This window comes from Pelodiscus sinensis, chromosome 18 (genome assembly GCF_052426305.1).
Source record: "Pelodiscus sinensis isolate ZL-2025 chromosome 18, ASM5242630v1, whole genome shotgun sequence".
In the NCBI taxonomy this organism is placed as follows: domain Eukaryota; kingdom Metazoa; phylum Chordata; order Testudines; family Trionychidae; genus Pelodiscus; species Pelodiscus sinensis.
Genome location: NC_143069.1, coordinates 8,275,705 through 8,299,618, shown reverse-complemented (window position 1 = coordinate 8,299,618; position 23,914 = coordinate 8,275,705). Strand labels below are relative to the sequence as shown.

The window sequence follows — 23,914 nt, the reverse complement described above, 5'->3', positions numbered from 1 at the left end:
GCTGGAGCTAGGGAGGAGACTTGGGGGAGAGGAAAGAATGGGGATGGGGCCTTCAGGCTGAGTAGGGATGGAGTGCCCCAGGGAAAGAAAAAACAGTGCCTCTGGCGTTCCCTACAGCTCGGCTGAGCTCGGGGCTGACCAGACCTGGCTTTGCTTGCCCCTTCCCCTCTCTGTGCTGCCCTGAGGAATCCTCGTGCCATGTGCCCTGGCTTAACAAACCTGACTGCATTGAAACCGCCACCCGTTGTAATAGGGGACCAGGCCAGCAGCCTCGGATAGCTCATTTTCCACAATACAGTCACCCAGTGCCCCAGCTCACCCCCGCTCTGCTCCCTGCAGCACAGGCCCCGAGCACTGCTCTGGGCATCAAGGCCAGCACTGACTGCCAGGGGAGAGCACCTCCTACTACCCCCTCCCTACAGCACAGCTCCCCCCTAGCGCTGCCCTGGGCCTGGGGCTAGCAGTGACTGCCAGGGAGAGCCCCCCACTCATTGCTCTTGCTGGAGGAGGCAATTGACCCGAGCTCAGTTTTGCTCTGATTCAGAACACACCCAAATCTCCCAATATGTTGTGCGATCCGACAAGCCCCAGAAACGCCAGCTCTGTTGCCATGGAGGCAGAGGGCCGCTGACCAGGGCCAGGACCTCGACGCCGGTGGTGGGCCCTCCACACTGGGCTAGTCTGAGCCAGGCTGGTGATTTGGGGCCTCAGACCCGCCATGCGCGACGCCGCTTGGTTCTCCCCCCACAGCGCCACACCCCCTGGGGACCGGCATGGGCCGCGGGCCAGAGCCAGCGACAGGTGGCAGCTTTCGGAGCTGCGGGGGAGGAGTGGGATTAGCTGCTAACCAGCTTTCATAATGGGGTCAGAGATCAGGATGTGATGACAGGACTTGAGCAGCGGGAGGTGGGCGGGTGGGCCATGCAGCACGGGGTTGGGGAGGGCCCTGCACTGTAGCCAGGGCAGGAAAGGTCATGGAGCCCGGAGGGGGTGCCCTGCAGTCAGAGGAGTAAGGGGATCCCTGCAGCTGGAGGGGGTCCTTTCAGTGTGTGGGGCAGGGCAGGGAGCACTGGCCACTGTCGGGCTAGATCAGTGGTAGCCAACCTGGGGCCCGAGGGGTTCTGAGAGACATTTTGTGACCGTAGCCAGATTCCGCTGGTTGCCAGAGTCCGGCAGGTTTTCCCGACCGGTGTTACTAACATGACACGCACGTAAAGCCAGGCCACGTGAAGCGAGGTGGGTGCTGATTGCACACAACCTTGTGAGAGTTGCGCACTCCCTCTGCAGCCTATCACGGCGCTGCTACCGTTCAGTCAGCACCCCAGCAAATTCTAGGTACAGAAATGCAGTAGCAAAACGACCCCATCCCAGGAAGCCATCTTGGTTACGACAATCTTGCAGCCCACTGAGGTGAAGGAGGCCACACATGCAGCCCCCTCCCTAGCCTAGGTTGCTCCTCACTCGGCTAGATGGAGCTTTGGTCTGACCCAGCATTGGCCAGTCTGCTGTTATGTTGGTGGTGGGGCTGTCCTTGGAGCTGGTGTGGGGAGTCCCTGCAGTGTGGGTTGAGGGAATCCTTGCAGCCAGGTAGGGGGAATCGCCCAGTCATCAGAGAAACATCTGCTCCCTGACAACATCTGCTCCACAGGCAGCGACAGTCAAAAAAGCAAGGGGAGTATTAGGAACCGTTAAGCAAGGGCTATATAATGAAAAAGAAAATATCACAATGTGTTTCTGTAACTCCACGGTGCGCCCCTACCTTGTACACAGTGTGCAGTTCCGGTCACCCCATCTCAGAAAACATCTCTTGTAAAAGGTACAGAGAAGGGGCAACCAAAATGATGGGGGGAGAAGAATATAAAGCTGGTGACTGCTCAGCTTGGAAAAGAGATGGCTAAGGCTGAATATGACAGAGGTCTGATAAAATTCTGACGTGGAGAAAGAGAGTAGGAAAGTGTTATCAGCCCCTTCATGTTACACAGGGACTAGGGGTCACCCATGAAATTAAGAGACAGCAGGTTTCAGACAAACATACAGATGTCCTTCACACAATGCACAGTCAACCTGAGAGTTCCTGTGCTGGGCTCAAAGGCTCGATAAACCTTCGGGCACGGGGTCTGCTCCCTCTCTGTGCTGGAACTGAAGGTTTTATTCTTTTTATATTTGTATTTTAGGTTTAGTAATGTAGTGATGTAAGGTAATATAGATAATTATATTTAATACTGTAGTAAGTTAAATGCTTTAGTTAAGTATATATCTCCTCTATTTCCTTGTTCTAAAGTTTAGTAAGCTTAGTAAGTAAAGAGACAGGATCTCATATTGCGGCTATGTTAATGAGATTAGAAATATTGAAGGCCCGGGCCTTCATTGTGAATTGTTTTGATTTTAATTTTGCTTAAAATAAAACACGGCTGTTTACCTTTGAAGGATTCTGAGAGAAAGACTGTTTGTATGAATAAGATACAGTGTAAAGATCGTCAGTAGAGCCAGCTGGTCAATACAGAAGGGGAGAATGTGGGTTGAAGACAAACTGTAAAAGACAGACTGCGAAGAAACATATTGGCATCAGAAAAAACATCCGTGTGTAGCCACAGTCAAGAATTGATCAGATTGGCAAAAGTGACAGCTCTAAAGGTAAAGGGTGGGCACCCCTGAAAACAACTGATTAAATCCAGGACAGGATGAGCCTTTCAAGATGTTTTGGGAATAAATGTCAACATCAAAAGATAACAGTAACCAGTCACAGACTAGTATCAGAGGGGTAGCCGTGTTAGTCTGAATCTGCAAAAGCGACGAGGAGTCCTGTGGCACCTTATAGACTAACTGAAGTTTAGGAGCATAAGCTTTCGTGGGCAAAGACCCACTTCGTCAGACTGTGTCACAGACTGACACAGACTGTGTCACAGACTGACACAGAGAAATCCATAGAGGAGAGGATTATAAAAGCAGGGTGCCTTGCTATGAAACTTTGGGTTCATCTTGCCACCAACTCCAGAAAAGCATCGGATCGATCGACCGTCAAAGGCCCTGCTCTCCCTCTGTGTTCAATCTAGCTGGCCACTAGACTGATACAGAATCTGGACTGGTAACTATAGCATCATCTGGCAGGACCGTGTGTGTATGAAGTTTGTGTGTGAGTGATTAAAAAGCATTCTCAATAAATGCAGCATAGTGCCTTTTCCTCTATAAAAGATCTCGTGTGCTTTGTTTAAGCAGTAACACCCAGCCCCAAACCTCTCCCTCAGGTGGGGCAGGAGAGCTGTGCACAGGGGGCCTCTGTATCAATGGGGATTCCTGGGGGGGAAGGAGCTGTCCCATCTGTGCTACAATAAAAAGAGGAAGCCCCTGCAGCCCCCCAGCCCTAGGACACATGACCACAGCCCAGCAGTGCTGGGAGAGGTTTCAGAGACACCAGCAGAGCAGGGGCACCAGCCAGACATGAGAATACAGGGGCAGCTGCTGAGAGCAAGGGTCTGGGAGGGGAGTGAGGTCTAGTGGTTAGAGCAAGGGGGGCTGGGAGCAGGACCCCTGGATTCTATGCCCAGCCCCGGGAGGCAGAGGCCGGTGTGTGCTGCCAGGCAGACTGTTGCCAGCTACTGGCCGAGGACAGGATGCCCTCTCACTGTCTCGGCATGAGTTCTGGAGGCAGCCGCCCACAGCTCTCAGGAATGGCCTCTGCTGAGGCGAGGCCTGGCTGGGCGCTGGGTGATCCTGGGCCCACGTGAGCAGCACTGAGAGCAGGTTGCCTGGTGTCTGGGTTTTGACCAGAATGCCCTGTTGGGAAGGACCCAGCAGGCTCCAATGAGCACTGCTGAGCAGGGTGTTAAAAGTCTGGCCTCACAGAGGGGCTGAGACAGGCTCCTACCTGCCCCGGCTCCACACACCCCCCAGGAGCAGCCACATTTCCCTTTCCAGCTCCTACACATCGGGGCAGCCAAGGGGCTCCGCACACTGACCCGACCCCTGCTGCTCTGCAGGTCCCGTTGGCTGGGAACCGTGGCCAATGGGAGCGGAGGGGGCGGTGCCTGCAGATGGGGCAGTGCACAAAGCTGTGTGGCCATGCCTGCACTTAGCAGCTGGAGGGGGACATGCTGCTGCTTCCAAGAGTCACGTGAAGTAAGTGCCACTCTGCTTCCCGATGCTCTCCCTGTGTCTCAACCCTCTGCTCCTGCCCTGATCCCCCTCCTGGCTCCCAACCCCTTGGTCCCAGCCCAGAGCCCTGCTCCTGTCTCCACACTCTCATTTCCATTCCTGTCTTCATTCCCATCCTCTCCTGCACCTCAGCCCCCTCAGTCAGCCTGGGGAAAACGAGCATATGAACAATGGGAGGGCGCCTCAGAGAAGGGGTGGACGGGGCCAGGGTGTTCAGTTTTGTGGGTTGGGAACCCTACTGAGTGCTTGGCAGATGCAGGGAGTCACAAGTCATCCAACAAATTCAGCTTTTTATTTACATCTACGCAGTCGGGATGGCATGTGACATGGGGGGCCCCCCCAGGGCTCCCGCTTGGCCATGTAGCACAGTCACCTGCAGGGAGGGGCCATCTTGCATCCCAGCCCCCCAGAGAGGAGGTGCAGCCCCACTCCAGAAATGGTGGGGTGCATCAGGAATGGCCCCTCCTTGGCTGGGGTTGGAGCAAGGAACTTGGAAACTCCTGCTCTGATGGGGAGGGAGGCTGCCAAGGCGAGCTGCCCCGCTGCTAATGAGACACCCACCCTGGTGTGTGCCAACTTCATGCTGCGTCTTCCAGGGACTGGGGCTCAGAGCCCACAGAATGTGGCTCATGGTGGGGGAGGGGAATGCTCCAGGTGCCCTGAAATGGGACTGCCCCAAGCCATGCTCCCGCACAGCCACCCGCAGGGAGCTGGAAACTCAGAATTATCTGGAGGGGGGTGAACTATGGCCCATGGGAGTCTCCAAGTTCTTGCCTGGGGACACCCGTCCCCTGCTGATTCCTCCACAGCCACCTCTGCTCCCCACGTGGACAGAGCTGATATTCCAGGTGCCCTCAGCTCTAGTGGTGCAGTCAGTGGGCAGGGAGCAAGGGGGGGGATTAGATAAGGGGTGAGGGTCCCATGGGTACAGTCAGAGGGTGGGGAATGAGGGGGCTGGCTAGACGATGAGAGTCTGATGATGGCAGAACAGGGTGGGGAGCAGGGGGTTTGGATGGGGGGAAGGATTCCAGGGGTACAGTCGGGGGTAGGGAGCGAAAGGTTGGATGGGGGTGAGGGTGCAAGAAGGGCAGATCAGGGTGGGTAGCAGGAGTGGTTGGATAGAGGGTGACGGTACCAGAGGTACAGCGAGAGGGTTGGGTGGGGGTGAAGCTCTGAGAACAGCAGACCAGGGTGGGGAGCGGGGGGGTTGCATAAGGGGTAAGGATTCCAAGGATACAGTTGTGGGTGGGGGTGAGGGTGCAAGGAGAGCAGACCAGGGTGGCGAGCAGGGGGGGGCTGGTTGTGTGGCAGGTGGAAGTTGGTGTTGCTCTTTGCATGTCAGCGAAGCTGAACAGCTCAGCTGGGATCTCCACCCTGCTCGGTGGGAGCTGTAGCTCAGGGAGGGGAGAGGGACAAACACAGGAGCTGACTTAGACGTGTTTGGACAATGTTGCCTGTTCCTAGGGTCACTGATTGGACGATGAGATTTTGTTCTGATGAGCGTCTCCTGCTGAGAATAACACTGAGGTCTCCTGACTGGCAGGCTCCTTGGGGCGAAGTCAGTGTCATTCCCGTGCTCTGGGGGCTGGCCCGGAGCCCGCGCTCGTCACTCAGTGCAGGGGGCACCTTCTTTGCTGCTCCGGCCAGCAAGCAGGGGCATCTCCCAACCCCCCTCCCCCTCACCCCTCCCTCCCCGGTGGGCACACAGGTGCAGACGAGGCCTGTGGGGCTGACAGGGTGCACCTTTGAGGGAGAGGGCATCACACCCAGTTTCTTGGAGAGGCAGCTCTGAGGGCTTGGACCCTTCTCTCCACGTCCGTAGTGGCAGGGACAACAGTGCTTGGAGCAGCAATGGGCAATAGAACCTGTCTGCTCCAGCAGGGATGTGGGGAAGCGAGCAGTATTTTGGCGCCAGCAGGAGCCAGCCAGGATACAGTCGGGCTAGGAGGACTCACAGGGGTGTTCTAAAACCAACCACACTGAGAGGCTGGCCTCAGGCTGAAACTCGTGCTCTGCAGACCCCCACTGGCCTAGGTCTCCAAGCCGTGGCCACGTCCCAGGGAATCCCCACAGCTGGGTTAGCCCCACTGCCCCAGGCTGGTGTCCCAGATGCAGAGACTGGCTGGGTGGGGATACGGAGCCCAGCAGGAGCTGCAGGTTTGGAGACATGTGGCTCCTGCCTAGGCCACCACCCCAGCTGCCTCCCCCACAAGAGACCCATTCACAGCAGCTCTGGCAAGGACCCCCAGGCCTCTTTGTGCCTTGGCCACAGGGATTGTGTCTTTGTCAGGCGGCTGGTCCAGCGAGAGAGGACAAGCACTCACTGCTATCACCACCTGAGGGTCAGCTGGGTTCTGATCAGCTGGTACCGGGGAAGCATTAAATATGATGAGGGGAGCCTCCCAGATTGTGGTAAATGGTCAAGGGCTGCACTTTTCTAGGGATGGGGAGTGGGGGTCTGGGACAGAGATTGGGTGGGGAAGGGAGCTCAGGGTAGGGGACTGTGGGGTGGGGTCCATGAGGCAGTGTGGGGCCTGAGAGAGTTTGGGTGAAGTAGGGGGTTGTGACCTGGGCACGGGATTTGAGAGCAGGGTCTGGGAGGGAGCTGTGACCTGCAGGAGGGGGGTACATTGGGGGGTTGAGTGGTCACCTGGGGCAAAGAATTAGGGAGGGGGAAGGGTGCAAGAGGGGATTCTGAGCTGGCAGGAGGCAGTGACTTGGGGCAGGAGGGTGAGGAGTGGAGCAGGCTCTGACCTGGAGGTGCTTACCTATGTGGCTCCCAGCCAGCAGCCTAGCGGGACCTTCAAGCAGGCATCCTGCCTGCCACAGTCCCATAAGTGGCTGGCTGCTCCATTTCTGGCCAATGGGAGCTGAGAGATTGTGCTGGGGAGCGGGGCAGCACACAAAGCCACTCCCCCCGCGCACATCAGAGAGGCACATGGAGCACCCAGCTACTTTGAGCCGTGTGGGGCTGCTCTCTGCCTGACGGTCCCGGCAGGGCAGGCCATGGGCTAGATTTAAATGGCTTGGTGGGCCGGTTCTAGCTCATGGTCTGTATTTCTCCCCCCACCCCCACCCCCAGGCTACTGGCAGCAGGAAAGAACAACAGAATCTGAGACGTCAGACTCCTAGCATGACCTCTGACCATTAGTCACCTGCTCTTGGCTCACACACAGCTGCTTTACAATGGCGTGTGAAACCCTTCCCCCGGCAGGATTCAGTCACTGTTTATTTCTGCTCTCCTGGCTCCCAAACTGCTTGTCCCCCCCACAGCCGCCACCGGGTTTTCCCTCTTCTCCCCCGGCTGGGCACACTTTATGGCAGCCGCTCAGCGGAGGGTCCAGCTTTGCTCTGCCCCTCCATGGAGCAGTCTGATGGAAATCCCTGGCTTGGCCGGCGGCTCCCGCCACAGCCCCACTGAGAGCAGGAGAAGCTTTGCCTGGCGGGTCAGGGCTGCAGGGTTGGCCCGGCTGCTTGGCTCCACAAGGGATCGCCTGTCCCCACGGCTCTGAGCTGGGCTGGCTGCAGGATACATCTGGGGAGAGCCTGGGGCACAGCCTGGACGACAGAGGTGACAGTCAGGGGCCAGGCACCCCACAGGGAGAACAGAGGCTCTGAACCCCAAAGACTCAGCCACTAACCCAGCTGATTCCGCAGAGAATTCTGATACCGCTCAGGTCTCATGTCAGTGCGGTAGGAACCCGCTGAGACCCCTCTGGGCGAGACCAGCCCTGTGTGACAGAGGCCGGGGGGTGCCATCAACTGTGAGAGGCTGGAAATAGGTAATTTCCCTGCATTGTGGGGTCAGGCTGGGTACAGAAGTTTGGCTGAGAGACAGGAATGTGGAATCTGTCTGGGCAAAGCTTGGTAACCTCAGGCCAGTGTCCTTCCTCGCAAGGCCTGGGAGCCAGTGGGGTTCCCATCAGCCCTAATGTGGTCCCTTAGTTCTCTCTGAGAAAGGGGACCTTCTTCTCTGGCTCTGTGCTGCCTGCAGGGCGGAGAAGAGAGGGCCCCTTCCCCAAAGTTAGCGGCACCCTAGGAAGAGGGCTGAGGGTTGGGGAGTCCTCTGGCTCCAGCTCTGGGGCAGCCTCTCTGCACCCCAAACTGGCCCCATCCCAGAGCCCGCACCCCCAGTCAGAGCCCTCCCCCTTTCCCTGTATTCCAACCCCCAGCCCCAACCCTGAGCTCCCTCCTGCACCCAGAACCCCTCATCCCCAGCCCCACCCCCACCCCCACAGAGTGGCTCTCATATCCAAGGCTTTTTGCTAAAGTGGCCCCCACCTTTAAACAGTACAGAGCCCTGGGCTCCACAGAGCTCCAGACACAGCCAGCAGGACCCTCTCTGGTCCCCTCCCAGGCCCACAGCATTCGGCCAACCCAGCCTCAGCAGCCTCCCATTTCTGTGTTCTCCCCACTGCTCTCCCTGACTCGGCTGGTTCCGTATGGAAGCCAGGCTGGGAACAGGGTCACTCACCACAAGGCTGGGCCAGGCCTGGGGTCACAGCTTTCTGGCTGGGCTAGCTCTTCTGGAGAGCTGCTCTGGCACTCTGGCAGTTTGCTGGCTAGGAGCTGAGCCCCCCGGCCCGGGGACCAACATTTAGGCTGCTCCTTCCTGGGCCGTTCTCATCCCAGACTGACTGCCCTAAAATGTCTGTCACAGACACAAAGTCTGGGTCCTCATGCGTGAGTGCATGAGTTCAGAGGAGTTCTCCAGACTCCCTTATGAAGTAATCATGGATGATAATTGTATTCAAACGGAATTATTTGGACAAGTATTAAGGGTCTTCTTTCCCCGAGATAACATTGTGGGCAGGGCCTATTCAGAAAAACAGCAACCCTCTGAGCACCCTAAGAGGTACTTCTTGAGGAAAAAGCTGTTATTCTGGCTGGCAGCCTTTAATAATAGCTTGGGCCACCTGAACCAGACAGCCCAAACCAGAGGCCGGAGCCAAAGTCTGGAATTCAGAGGATCTGGTGAAGAAATAAGGGCTATGAAAACATAAGACTGTTATCCAAGTGGGACCAACTTGTAAAAGAAAAACGGTTGGCAGAGGGAATGTTTGGAAGTCTGGCAGCGTATGAATCCGGTCAGCTGCAGAGCAAGTAGCAGCAAGGTAGTGGTAAAATAGCAGCAGCCACAGGTGGTAATCGAGTTCCAACAGAAACACAGTTACGAAGCCGTTGAGGCTTCTGAGACCCTCAGGTGGTAGCCATATTGATAATGATACTTGGGAGTAGCCCACCACACAATTGTGGAATTAAGGGAAGGTTCGGTATTTTAAAGCAACATGCACTGATAGATGGGGGGCGTCAGCCAGTATTGTGTGTGTAAGAAACAGTCCTGATATCAGAATACCTATTATCAGATACCTATTAAGGAGGTTAAATCTCTAATCTCATATAATGGCAAGGAGAATTTATTCCCTTTCACACAGGAGATAACTTGTGTACTAGAGCCACTGTCCGTAATGAACACTCAATGGGTTTGCAAAGTTTGGATGGCCATGGCATAATGGGAATGGATCTCATTTCCAAGTTTAAAATCAGTATAGATCTGCCAAACAGAGTGATGACCCGAGCAGAAAAAGGGAAGGAGAAGTGATCCCAGCAGTACACTATATGATATTGCAGCAGTAAAGGCCTGCTGGTTCTTGAGTGGGAGAAAGAAATCATCGACATTGTTAATCAGACTGACCTGGTTTTGCTACCGGCAAGCGAAGCTGCGGGAAAATCAAGGCAGTGGTAAATATAGAAGGGCCAGATCCCAAACCGCTATGGCAGTACTGATTCCCAGAGGAGGCCAAGCGGGGAATGAGACCTACCATAGAGGCCATAAAGGAGCAGGGAGTTCTCATTCCATGCAATAGTGTCTGTTGCACAAAGCAGATGGGAAAACCTGGCAGCTCACCATGGATTACTGGGCTTTCAACAACATGATGCCCCCCGTGCACCCATAGTTGTGAGCTTCCCAGAAGTGATGGCACTGAAAACGTCAGGAGCACAGTGGTATACAGTATTGGACATTGCAAATGCGTTCTTTTCCATCCCTATCCACCCGTCTTGTCAGCATAAGTTTGCATTTACTTTCGATGATCACCAGCTAACATTCACTAGAGTACCGCAAGGCCTACAGAATGCACCCAGCATCTGTCACTAGCATGTGGCAGCAATGTGTAAGGACCTGGAACACCAAAGGTACATCGTCAGCTATGTCGATGTTATATTGATTGCAACATAGACATAGGGAAAACTTGTCAGCAATAAAGCTGATCCTAGGAAAAATACAAGACACTGGCTACCTGATTAATCCTACCAAAGTCTGATTTAGTTGGAATTGATTTAGTTGGAATTGGGGTTGATTTAGTTGGGATTGGTCCTGCATAGAGCAGGGGGCTGGACTTGATGACCTTCTGAGGTCTCTTCCAGTTCTGAAGCAAAATGCAGGACAATGTAGCACTTTAAAGACTAACAAGATGGTTTATTAGATGATGAGCTTTCGTGGGCCAGACCCACTTCCTCAGATCAAATAGTGGAAGAAAATAGTCACAACCATATATACCAAAGGATACAATTAAAAAAATGAACACATATGAAAAGGACAAATCACATTGCAGAACAGGAGGGAGATGCGGGGCGGGGGGGGGAAGGAAGGAAGGTAAGTGTCTGTGAATTGATGATATTAGAGGTAGGGAGAGTGGGACGTTTGTGAGTTAATGGTATTAGAGGTGATAATTGGGGAAGCTATCTTGGCAATGGGTGAGATAGTTCAAGTGTTTGTTCATTCCTTTTTGGAGAGTGTCGAATTTTAACATGAATGATAACTAATAGCAAGATTACCAGCGCCTACCAATGTGAGCATCCTACAATCATTTTTGGGTCTTGTTGGTTTCTCACGAGACATTATAGAAGGATACAGCAAAAAGGCAAGGCCTTTATACAGACTGCTGCGTAAAGATCAACAATGGCAGTGGGGTACTGAAGAGCAAGAGGCATTTGTGCAGTTGCGCCTTGCTATTGTAACAGCTCCAGCTTTGGCCTTTCTGAAACCCAATGAGCCATTCCACCTATAACTCACTCTCACAAAAGACAGCAATGGCAGCTCTTACGTTACAGCAACAAGGAACATCTCTAAAGCCCATTGCATATGGATCAAAGGTTCTCAGTGCAGTAGAAGAACAATTTACTCAATGCAAAAAAGATGTATTAGCATTGGTGTGGGCATTCAGCATAGGAATTCGCACTGGGAATTCATCATAGAAATGTCTCCTGTTATACTAAGGACTTTGCATACTCCTGTAAAGTATGTGTTACTGGGAAAAGCGAACTCAGGGAGAGTTAGCCACCCGAGACTGGCAAATTGGACTCTTGCTTTAATAAACAATTTACAAGGAAAATATTGTAAATAAAAGCCAGTTACCTAACATCATACTGTTTGCCACTCTAACCCACTGCCCTGAAGCACCAGATCCTACAGCCCATTGGAGCCAACGCTGGGCTCAGAGGTCACTTACGTCAAACTCCAGGAGGGTGGCGGTGACTCTGAGCAGGGCCGTGCTGCTGTGGAAGGCTGTGGCTCGCTCCTTCCGCAAAGTGCCGCGTTGGCAAAAAGCAGCAGACATTTTTATTCTAATGAAGCGCGGGATATTTAAATCCCTGCTTCATTAGCAATCTCCGTGTAGTCTAGATATACCCGGAGTCTCCAAAGTGCCACCAGATTCCTCGTTGTGTCTCTTCGTTGCGTTTGAAAGTTGGCTCCCAAGGGCGAAGCGGAATGTCAGGCACTCGACATTTGGGTTGCAGAAAACCCGGCCCTGAGGGGTTGGGAGAAGGAAAATCCAATGGGATCCTTCCTGTCAGAATGGCACAGAGCGAATGATCCTGCACAGGAACTAGGCCTGGATTCATCAGGGTTGAGATGTACTACTGGGTCCAAGCAAAGTACTGACAGCTGTCCACTGAGGTCAGTGGTTGGTCTCTGTTAGACCAGCCATTCTCCCTCAGGGGACCAGGGCAGTGTTCCCTGTAAAGCTGAGCACTTGGGCAGCCACCCAGGAGAGAGTCCATTGCCACCCAGCTGTTGCTACTGGTGGTGCACATCCGCACATGCCTCAGTGCATGGAACAAACTTTATTTCACACATGGATGGAAACAATTAGGGTACGTCTACAGTGCGGCACTATTTCAGGATGCTTCTGGGAAGAAGGACAATCCACAGAACTACAGACCTTACCTCAGTCCCTGGAGAAATCCTGGAGGGGATCCTCAAGGAATCCATTTTGAAGCACGTGGAAGAGGGGAAAGTGATCGGGAATGGTCAACATGGATTCACAAAGGGCAAGTTGTGCCTGACCAATCTGATTAGCTTCTATGATGAGGTAACTGGCTCTGTGGACATGGGAAAGTCAGTGGATGTGCTGTACCTTGATTTTAGCAAGGCTTTTGATACGGTCTCCCACAATATTCTTGCCAGCAAGTTAAGGGAGTATGGTTTGGATAAATGGACTGTAAGGTAGACAGAAAACTGGCTAGACTGTCAGGCCCAGCAGGTAGTGATCAATGGCTTGATGTCAGGTTGGCAGTCAGTTTCTAGCGGAGTGCCTCAAGGATCTGTTCTTGAACCTGTTTTGTTCAACATCTTTATTAATGACGTGGATGAGGGGATGGATTGCACCCTCAGCAAGTTTGCTGATGACACTAAGCTAGGGGGAGAGGTAGATATGCTGGAGGGCAGGGATAGGGTCCGGAGTGACCTGGACAGATTAGAGGACTGGGCCAAAAGAAAGCTGATGAGGTTCAACAAGGACAAGTGTAGAGTCCTGCACTTGGGATGGAAGAATCCCAAGCATAGTTACAAGCTGGGGACCAAATGGCTAAGTAGTAGTTCTACAGAAAAGGACCTGGGGATTCCAGTGGATGAGAAGCTGGATATGAGTCAACAGTGTGCCCTTGTAGCCAAGGCGGCTAATGGCATATTGGGGTGCATTAGGAGGAGCATTGCCAGCAGATCCAGAGAAGTGATTATTCCCGTTTATTCAACTCTGGTGAGGCCACATCTGGAATATTGTGTCCAGTTCTGGGGCCCCCACTACAGAAAGGATATGGATGCATTGGAGAGGGTCTAGTGGAGGGTGACCACAATGATTAGGGGGCTGGAGCGCATGACCTATGAGGAGAGACTGAGGGAGTTGGGTTTGTTTAGTCTGCAGAAGAGAAGAGAGAGGGGGGATTTGATAGCAGCCTTCAACTTCTTGAAGGAAGGTTCCAAAGGGGATGGAGAGAGGCTGTTCTCAGTAGTGACGGATGGCAGAACAAGGAGCAATGGTCTCAAGTTACAGTAGGAAAGGTCTAGGTTGGATATTATGAAAAACTATTTCCCTAGGAGGGTGGTGAAGCACTGGGCTGGGTTCCCTAGGGAGGTGGTAGAATCTCCATCCCTGGAGGTGTTTAAGTCTCTGCTTGACAAAGCCCTGGCTGGGTTCAGTTAGTTGGATTGGTCCTGCCTGGGGCAAGGGGCTGGACTTGATGACTCCTGAGGTCTGTTCCAGCTCTATGGATCTATGATTCTATATCCTGAAATAGCCTGTTCCGCATCTTGACAGCACACCTGTTATTTCGAAATGCAATCAAAGTAACAGGCTTGCTGCTCTGCCAGCCCAGTAAACCTCGTTCCATGAGGATTAAGGGATTTGTCAGAACAACAGTCTATTTTGAAATCTGGCACTGCATAGACAGCGCCAACTTTCAAAATAGACCGTCTCAAAACAAGCTGCGCAATTTGCGTAGCTCAGATTGGGTGGCTTATTTCAAGCTAGCACCGCAGTGTGGACGCACCCTTAGAGGGAACACTGTTCCAGGGCCTGGTGGAGCCCTGTGAGCTGGGTTCAGCAGAGCTGGCATGAGATGCACTGAGGCTCAGCCAAAGCCGAGCAGCTTAGATTTGTGGGGCTCTGTGGCCTGGGTGGATGCCCGGCTTGTTACCCTGAAGCCCAGCCCTGGATTTTAATCTGCTGCTCCTGGAGATGCAGAAGCAGGGCTGCTGTGGGACTGGACAGGGGCGTTTGCTTGGTTTATTGGGGGCGGCTCAGAAAGAAACAGGCTGAGGGCCTCTGTCTCGGACAAAGCGCCTTGTGCAGTTTTATTCAATGCAGCAGGCAATAGGAGGTTTCTGGCAAGACCCCTGCACCTGCAAGCGCCCCCTGGAGTCATTGGGTGCCAGTGATGCTCGCACTGAGGCTGCTGAAGACCCGGCATTTGAGCCAAGCTCTGTTCTAGGCTGGCCTGGGGTGAGTCACATGGGGCCAAACCTTGACCACATTCTGAAGCAACGTTGGCACCAAAGCTCTCCCGGATGCAGTGGCCTCGGCAGGAGCAGGGAAGTGGTTGGAGTCTGCCCTCGAGGTGGGAGTTGAGCTGGGGAAAAGGGGCAGCTGGTTTCCCCCGGGCTGGTTTTCTGATGGCACCAGCCTCTCCCTACTGTAGCTTCCCACACATTGCCCAGCTCAGAGACCTCGGCGTTGGCTGCCTCCTTACGGCTGGGGCAGGGGGGCACAACTGGCACCAAAGGCTACGATGCGCTGGAGGCTCCAGGACAGGACACTTCCGTGGGGCAGCTCCTGTCACAGCAGCCCCCTCCCCAGCTGACGGCCTCCAGCTGCACCTCGCCGTGTACCTCCAGGTAGTGCACGTCCTCCGGTGGCAGGCGGTGCTGGAACTCAAAATAATGATGCTCGTTCACAGTCACCTGGAAGGCAACGGGCAGCGTCAGACCAAGGGGGCGGGGCTCCTGACCCACTGCGCTGGGATGTCTCTCCAGGGCAGGCAGCGCCCATGGCCGGGGCGCATTGGACGTTTGCAAAGTGGAGCCTCTTCCCCATCATACCTCAGGCTCCAGCTGTGAGTGGAGGGGGCCCACAGACCCCTGAGGGCGGAGAGCTGGGGTGGGAAGAGGCAGCAGCATGTGGAAGGGGAGATGCAACCCAAGGAGTCTGGCTGGATCCCTCAGGGTATGTCTACACTACAGCACTAATTCGAACTAAGCTAATTCGAACTAGTGCATCTAGACCTAAAAACTAGTTCGAATTAGCGTTTTGCTAATTCGAACTAGCATGTCCACATTGAGTGGACCCTGAACCGGGGTTAAGGATGGCCGGAAGCAGTGCCGGCAGGGCATCAGGTTAGGACTTAGAGCGTGGAGCTGCTGTCTCAAGCTAGCCGAGGGCTGTGCTTAAAGGGTCCCGACCCCCACCCCGGACAGACAGTTCTCAGGGGTTCCCCGCCTGCAAAGCAGTCCTGACTTGGAGTGCCCTGAGTGCCCACACTGGGCACATCACAGCACTCGGCCATCAGCCCGGCTGCACTTGCCTCAGGCTGCCATCCGGGGGAGGGGTCAATCGGGGGCCTGCAGGAGAGCTTCCACCCCGAGGAGCCCGCAGAGCCACCCCTAGTCCTCCCCATCTGGGGCTCGTACCCCATTCCTCCCTCACCTCCTTCCACTTACCCCTCCCTAGCCCCCCTTCCTCATGTACAAAATAAAGGACACGTGTGTTCAAAAATAGAAACTCTCTTTATTGAACAAAACTTGGGGAGACTGGGAAAAGGAGGTGGAAGAGGGGAAGAGAGAGGCTGGGAGAGGGGAGGGCAACTAAAATGATGAGGGGTTTGGAACAGGTCCCATATGAAGAGAGGCTAAAGAGACTGGGACTTCTCAGCTTAGAAAAGAGGAGACTGAGGGGGGATATGATAGACATCTGTAAAAGCACGAGTGGTATGGAGAGGGTGCATAAAGAAAAGTTCTTCATTAGTTCCCATAATAGAATGACTAGAGGACACCAAATGAAATGAATGGGTAGCAGGCTTCAAACTAATAACAGAAAGTTCTTCTTCACAAAGCAAATAGTCAACCTGTGGAACTCCTTGCTGCAGGAGGCTGTGAAGGCTACAACTACAACAGAGTTTAAAGAGAAGTGAGATAAAGTCATGGAGGTTGGGTCCATGGAGTGCTATTAGCCAGGGGGTAGAAATGTTGTCCCTGGCCTCTGTTTTTGAAAGGCTGGAGATGGATGGCACGAGACAAATGGCTTGGTCATTGTTTCGGTCCATCCCCTCCAGGGTCCCTAGTGTTGGCCGCTGTCGGCAGACAGTCTATTGGGCTAGATGGACCTTTGGTCTGACCCAGTACAGCCATTGTAAGCTCAGGGCTCGGGTCGGGGGGTCTCACTGGACCACCCTGATTTTCATGCAAACCTGCTCCTGGGTGGCCAGGCTGGCAGCTCTCCTGCCCTAGACGGCCACTTTCCTGTGCCTAGTGCGGACATCGTGGATGAGGTCCACGATGTCCGCACTAGACCAGGTGGGCGCCCGCCTCTTGCGGACCCGGGCAGGCTCCCGGGAGCCGCCAGCCTGGTCCTGGGAAGAGGCGGAGGGCTGGGTGGCAGCGGGTGGCTGGTTCGTGCTGTGCCAAGTGCAGGGTCTGCTGGCTGGGTGCTGGCAAGCTTGCACCTGGCACGGGCACCGTAGCCAGCCCGTGCCCCTTTAAGGGCTCCGGGGCCGGGAGGGGGGGCAGAAGAGTTTCCCTGGTGGTGCCCAGAGTGGCCACCAGGGAAAGCTGGGGAGGGCTAGCCTCCCACTAGTTTGAATTAAGTGGCTACACACCCCTTAATTCGAACTAGTTAATTCGAACTTGGTGTTAGTTCGAACTAGCGGTTTGCATGTGTAGCACCTATCAAAGTTAATTCAAACTAACGTCTGTTAGTTCGAATTAACTTTGTAGTGTAGACATACCCTCAGGTATTAATCCCAGCCAGGCCCGTCCCTACAGGCAGGGGGCAGTTCTCCTGGCAGCGCAGCATGCATGAGGCTTGGGCACCATCTTAGTTCCACTTCCCCCTCCAGATAACAGGGCCCTGCTCACGCACAATGTCATCCACTCCTGGCCCAAGGCGGAGGAGCGGGGGGGAGGAATCTCGCCCTGCCTAAGCAGGGGCTTCACAATGAAAACAGACTCTGGGAGGCAGTGTGGCCAAGTGAATAGCGTGCTAGCCTGCTCAGTGACCTTGGGAGAGTCACGTCCCATGCCTCAGTTTCCCCTTCTGTAAAACATTGTTACTGTGAACTCCTGGCTAAGGACGGTGTCAAAACAATTTGGCTACATCTAGACTGGCATGATTTTCCGCAAATGCTTTTAATGGAAAAGTTTTCCGTTAAAAGCATTTGCGGAAAAGAGCGTCTAGATTGGCACGGACGCTTTTCCGCAAAAGCACTTTTTGTGGAAAAGTGTCCGTGCCGATCTAGACGCGCTTTTGTGCAAAAAAGCCCCGATCGCCAATTTTGCCATAACAAATCTGAGCTGTCTATACTTTTCGGACTTTTGCCCGAATGGGAGCAGCATAGTATTTCCGCAAGAAGCACTGATTTCTTACATGAGATCGTCAGTGTTCTTGCGGAAATTCAAGCGGCCAGTGTAGACAGCTGGCAAGTTTTTCCGCAAAAGCACTTGCTTTTGCGGAAAAACTTACCAGTCTAGACACAGCCCTTCTGTACTGCAGGGAATTCTGACATTCTGGGGATAGAAAAAAATCCATTTCAGCTCAGCCGGAAAACTCTAAACTTTCAAAAGCCCACTTTCCTTTTGGGTCAATGGGAACATTTTGTTTGCTGGGGGGCTAAAATAATTTCTTGGCATGAGTTATGATAGAAATTGTTTAACATCATAACGGAAAAGTCATTTCCAAACCTTTCGATGCTTCATATCGATTCCTCCCCCCCCCAACAAAAACAAATTCCATTGAATTGGAGTCGGTGCATTTCCCGGTGGCGTTTCCTTGTCAGCAAATCAGCATTGCATGGGAAACACTTGGGCCAGCCCCGCTCCTGAGCTGACACTCCTCGGCGGAGAAGCAAAGGAGCCGGGAAACCTCTCTCGAGTGGCAGGGGCTGAGTCTAGGGATGTCAACAGTTAGCCAGTGAACCGGTAAACCTCTCCCTTAATGGATAGGGCAAAAGCCTCTCAGCCGCCGGATCCGACCCGCCTAGGGCTTGGATCTGGCCCGCGAGGCAGTTCCAGGCCCGGCCCCCTAGCGCGTTGCCCTTTTAACTGCTTCTATTTCAAGGGCTCGCGCCTGCTGGGGGCTGCGTGTCCTGACAGTCGCCCGGCAGGTGCGAGCCCTTTAAGCAGAAGCAATCGAAAGGGCTCGCAGCTCTTGTCCCACTAGCCCATTGGCTTGTGCCTGCCAGGCAACAGGCGGGCAGCAGGACCAGCCACTGCCAGCCATGTTCTGTGAATGCTAAGCCTCCACCCCAGACAACCCTGGGAGGAACCCCAGCACCTTCCCCTCTGCTCCAGGTCTTTTCCATTGGCCAGAAAATGGGGGGAGGGATCCCAGGCCTAGAAAAGCTCCCGGTAGGGTAGCTCTACGCCTGCCCCTTCCACGTCAGCCTGCAGCTACTTCTCCACCTCAAAAATGATTGCCCACCCCTGGGTTAACCTGTAGGGGCTGGAGCAGCTCCCTGCCCACCTCGGGTAGGGATTTGCTCCACCCCCAGGCCCACTGCAGCAGCCCCTGTTCGTGGCGGGCCCAGCTGCGCCCCCACCCTGCACTGCAGGTTTCATGCTGGCTCCTGGGAAGGAGGCTTCGCTGTGGGCTCTGCAATGTAAACATAGCTAAGCTCTATATGCAGGGCCTGCAGCATGCGGCTGTGTAACAGGTCAGATTTTTAGCAGTTGCACGGTTACCTTTTAACCCGCATGTTTACAACCCTGCTTAGTACGTGCTGTGACAAAGTCGGGCCAGCCTCCTTCCTGTGACCTGAGCAGGGGTTACCGCTGGCCAGTTAGGGGAAGCTGAATCCAGTTAAGGCAAGGGTGGGCAAGAGGCTGCCAGCGGGCTGCATCTGGCCCATCAGGCTACCAGATCCGAGCCACAGCCACCGCGCTGGAACCCTTAGGCAGAGAACAGCTCACACTTTAAAAAGCCAGCTGCTCTCCTTTCCGGAGGGCTGGGGAGGGAGGAGGGAGACTTCTCATGCTGTTCCCGCCCCCTAGCAAAAACCTCTTAGCTCCCACTGGCCAATCTCTCAGTTTCTGGCCAATAGGAACTAAGAATTTTTGCTGGGCACAGAGACAGTGGTTAGAAGCCTTTCCTCCTCGACCTCCACCCCCCTGCTCTCATGTCCAGAGTGGAGCCATGTGGAGCAGCAGCAGCCTGCAGCAAACAGTCTGCCTCAGGTTTCTGCAGGTAAGTGCCTTCTAGCCAGATCCTGCCTCTGGCACCCCAGCCCCTCCCTTCCCCAACCCTCTGCACACAAGAAAAGCAGACCCGACCCTCCCGCCAGCCTCAGGAGCACGTGCCCTGTGGCCCTGCTGGGGAAGGGGGCCCTGGCCCCCCAGTACCTGGTACTCCTTGTCGGTGATGGTGAACATCAGTGTGAAGCTGCCCCCTTTGCAGAGGGGGCTGTTGTCCTCCCTCTGCTCCTGGCCCCACTTTTTCTCCACCAGGCTGTTGAGGAGGATGTGGGAAGAGCCCTGGAAGCAGTGGCTGAAGAGCAAGGCCACGTTGGCCTCCTTGTACTGACCACGGAGGAATTTCACCTGGAAGCTGGAGTGGAGACGGCACCGGCTGAGCCAGGGCTTGCGGCTGGAGCCCGCTTTAGGGGCCACACTCCCAGCCTGTGCCCAGTGGTGTGGGAATGTGTCGGGCGGGGGGGTGAAATCCAGCCCCTTGCCCCGTCCACCTTTTGCCCCAGCTGAAGCCAGGAGCAAAGTCCTAGCGTGCAGGGTTGAGAGCCGGGACCCTGAGCATGCAGCAGCAGCTGGGACCCTGGGCATGGCAGCCTGGACTCCAGGCAGGAGGGAGAGCAGCTGGGACCCCAGGCAGGTGGGGCTGGCAGACGGGACCCCGGGTATGGGGCTGGCAGAGGGGACCCCTGGCAGGTAGAGCAGCAGGTGGGATCCTGGGCATGGGACAGCAGCCGGGACTCTGGGCAGGTGGGAGAGTAGCTGGAATCCCAGGCATGGGGTTGACAGCTGGGACCCCTCGCAGGTGGTGCTGCAGCTGTATCTCCCCCACACTCTTAGTCCCCGTCCCCAAGCCTGTGCACAGCGTTCCGGACCCTCCTCCAGAGCTACCGGCTGGCAGGGCCCGGTTTGCAAAGGGCCTGGAGGCTGAGCTGAGGCCATGCACCAGGAAGGGGGAGCCAGGACTCATCTCCTGCCTGCCAGGCTGCTCCCATCTGTGCTGGGGAAGGCTGGCTGGGGTGATGGGCCCGTGTGTGGAGAGCCGCCGTCAATGGCCCAGTGGCGCTCCTGGCATCGGAACCACGCAGAAGGGACTGAGGGCCCCTCGCTGCCTTGTTGGGGGTCCCCCTCCCCGGCGATGCAGGGCAAGCCCTGAGCCCGTGCCCGGCCGTGCTGATCACTCACCCTGTGCTTGTCTCAGGCACCGAGCCCTGGATCTTCACCCACGTGGGCGGCCAGAGGCCTTCTGGGAAAGCCATGCTGTACGGGATGGTCTGAGAGAGACAGAAAGTGCGGGGGCAGGGCTCAGGGCACTGACCCACGCCTGGGCGGGAGGGAGAGAGGGAGACAGGGAGATCCCTGCCACTGGCTTTCTGCTGGGAGACCCTCTCCTAGCTCCTCGCTGGGCTGCACAGCCATCCCTGGCTGCACACGTCCCCTGCTTCTCTCTGCCTTCCAGGGAGGGGCCCCAGGCTGCTCTGTGGACCTGCCCATCTCCCAAGTGTCCCCCTGACACGGCCTCGCAGTGACTCTCGCTCAGCCGCCTGCAAGGACCCTGGCAGAGACGTCCCGACCCCCAGCGGCTCCGCCCGCCCCCCACGTGGCCCAGAGCCAAATCCAGGGGCTCACTTTATCCCACTGCAGCCTTTCAGATGGGAGCGACCCCTTGGGTTGAACCAAAGGAGCCTGCATTTGGGGTGGTCTGGTCATTTTTGGGAGGTGTGGGAGCATGGGGGGCGGGTTTGGGTGAACGTGTGTGTGTGTGTGTGTGTGTGTGTGTGTGTGTGTGTGTGTGTGTGTGTGTGTTTGAGTGAGGGAGAAGACTGGGTGTGTTTCTGCATGGGGTGTGTATGTTTGCCTCTGGAGACGAGAAGGGGCGGGGGTTTCTGTGCCAATCGCTCCGTGTTTGTCTGTACTCCTGTGGGTAGGCAGGAGAGGGGTCTGTGTGTGGCAGGGAGAGGACTGCGTGTGTTTCTGTGTAGGGTCGGTACCTGTGCCTCTGGGGATTGGAGAGGGTGGGGCTTTCTGAACACGCTGCCTGTCTGCGAGCCAACGTGCCCATTCATGTAGCTACCCGAGCTAGTCCCCAAACCCAGAGCAGCTGCTCGCACTGCAGCATGCTCTGTGCAGTTCCTGGCTGCTGAGCCTGGCTCCCTACACGGCCACCTCCCTTCCCATTACCCCCTCCGGCCCTGGGCCCTCCTGCACCCACTGCTGAGCATGGCTCCATACACAGCCACCTCCCTTCCCATTACCCCTCCGGCCCTGGGCCCTCCTGCACCCACTGCTGAGCATGGCTCCCTACACGGCCACCTCCCTTCCCATTTCCCCCTCCGGCCCTGGGCCCTCCTGCACCCACTGCTGAGCATGGCTCCATACACGGCCACCTCCCTTCCCATTACCCCTCCGGCCCTGGGCCCTCCTGCACCCACTGCTGAGCATGGCTCCATACACGGCCACCTCCCTTCTCATTACCCCTCCGGCCCTGGGCCCTCCTGCACCCACTGCTGAGCATGGCTCCCTACACGGCCACCTCCCTTCCCATTACCCCTCCGGCCCTGGGCCCTCCTGCACCCACTGCTGAGCATGGCTCCATACACGGCCACCTCCCTTCCCATTACCCCTCCGGCCCTGGGCCCTCCTGCACCCACTGCTGAGCATGGCTCCCTACACGGCCACCTCCCTTCCCATTACCCCTCCGGCCCTGGGCCCTCCTGCACCCACTGCTGAGCATGGCTCCCTACACGGCCACCTCCCTTCCCATTTCCCCCTCCGGCCCTGGGCCCTCCTGCACCCACTGCTGAGCATGGCTCCATACACGGCCACCTCCCTTCTCATTACCCCTCCGGCCCTGGGCCCTCCTGCACCCACTGCTGAGCATGGCTCCCTACACGGCCACCTCCCTTCCCATTACCCCTCCGGCCCTGGGCCCTCCTGCACCCACTGCTGAGCATGGCTCCATACACGGCCACCTCCCTTCCCATTACCCCTCCGGCCCTGGGCCCTCCTGCACCCACTGCTGAGCATGGCTCCCTACACGGCCACCTCCCTTCCCATTACCCCTCCGGCCCTGGGCCCTCCTGCACCCACTGCTGAGCATGGCTCCATACACGGCCACCTCCCTTCCCATTACCCCTCCGGCCCTGGGCCCTCCTGCACCCACTGCTGAGCATGGCTCCCTACACGGCCACCTCCCTTCCCATTACCCCTCCGGCCCTAGGCCCTCCTGCACCCACTGCTGAGCCCCCTGCCCCTCCCTGGACATGGCACAGAGCTGCCCTGGGATGCCCCATTTCCCCCCCATCACTCCTGGCCATGTCTTGCCTTTGCTTGGCTGTCCATCTCAGGCATGGGCAGCTGCTGAAGCAGGAGAGCTAAGGAGGAGCCAGCAACTCACCAGCTTGTCTGGAATCAGAGCCATGGCTGCTGTTACCATCCACCCTAGGCAGGTCAGGAGTTGCTGGGGATGGAAAGCCCAAGGCAGAGGCAGCACCTGATGTACGGTGCTGGGCTGGCCCCTGCAAGGCGGGGCTGGTGCTGGGCTGGGCTTGTCTTGCAGCATGTTCTGCCCTGGGATTGCATCAGAGCTCTCCGTATCAGTGAGGCCAACAATGTGGCAATGCCTGTGACTGGGCTCGGATCTACCTGACCACTCCAGAGAGATCTGGGAGTCATTGTGAAGAGCTCTCTGAAAACATCCTCGCAGTTTGCAGCAGCAGGCAAAAAAGCAAACAGACTGTTAGGAATCATTAAAAAAGGGATAGAGAATAAGACAGAAAATATCTTACTGCCTCTATATAAATCCATGGTACGCCCACATCTGGAACACTGTGTACAGATGTGGTTGCCTCATCTCAAAAAAGATATACTGGGATGGGGAAAAGTTCAGAAAAGGGCAACAAAAATGATGAGGGGTTTGGAACAGGTGCCATATGAAGAGAGATTAAAAAGACTGGGACTTTTCAGCCTAGAAAAGATGAGTCAAAAGGGGGGTATGATAGAGTTTTATAAAATCATAACTGATGTGGAGAAAGTGAATAAGGAAAAGTTATTTACTTGTTCCCATAACATAAGAACTAGGGGCCACCAACTGAAATTAATAGGTAGCAGGATTAAAACAAACAAGAGGAAGTATTTCTTCACACAGTACACAGTCAACCTGTGGAACTCCTTGCCAGAGGATATTGTGAATGACAGGACTTTAACAGGGTTCACAAAAGAACTAGATACATTCATGGAGGTTCGGTCCATCAATGGCGATTAGCCTCTGTTTGTCAGAGGCTGGGAATGGGTAACACTTGATGATTCCATGTTTTGTTCACTCCCACTGGGGCATCTGGCCTTGGCCACTGTTGGAAGACAGGATACGGGTCTCTTGGTCTGACAGTTCTTATAATCATGTGTCATAGCCCCTGCACTGTGGACAGAGGATTTTACAGGGCAATTTGCATAATGTGCATGTGTTTTTGCTAAACATCAGGTTTAGCCTGTCTCTGTGTTGCAAAAATGAGAAGTATTTCAATCTGGAAA

General features: G+C 55.3%; 1 protein-coding gene across 2 annotated transcripts; it reads right to left on the bottom strand.

Moving 5' to 3' along the window:
• Positions 1-7,364: 7,364 nt before the first annotated feature.
• On the bottom strand, positions 7,365-22,913 carry LOC102444560 (galectin-7-like). Of its 2 annotated transcripts, none has more exons than XM_075914324.2 (4): positions 22,782-22,913; positions 20,570-20,658; positions 19,541-19,745; positions 7,365-7,710 (listed from the first exon to the last, which is right to left on the bottom strand). In XM_075914324.2, exons 1-4 carry the CDS (start codon positions 22,818-22,820, stop codon positions 7,600-7,602), a joined length of 444 nt encoding a protein of 147 aa, XP_075770439.2. In that variant the 5' UTR covers positions 22,821-22,913; the 3' UTR covers positions 7,365-7,599. The 2 variants fall into 2 exon arrangements, with proteins under 2 accessions (XP_075770439.2, XP_075770438.2); XM_075914323.2 differs by lacking the exon at positions 7,365-7,710 and adding an exon at positions 10,606-14,893.
• Positions 22,914-23,914: the final 1,001 nt, after the last annotated feature.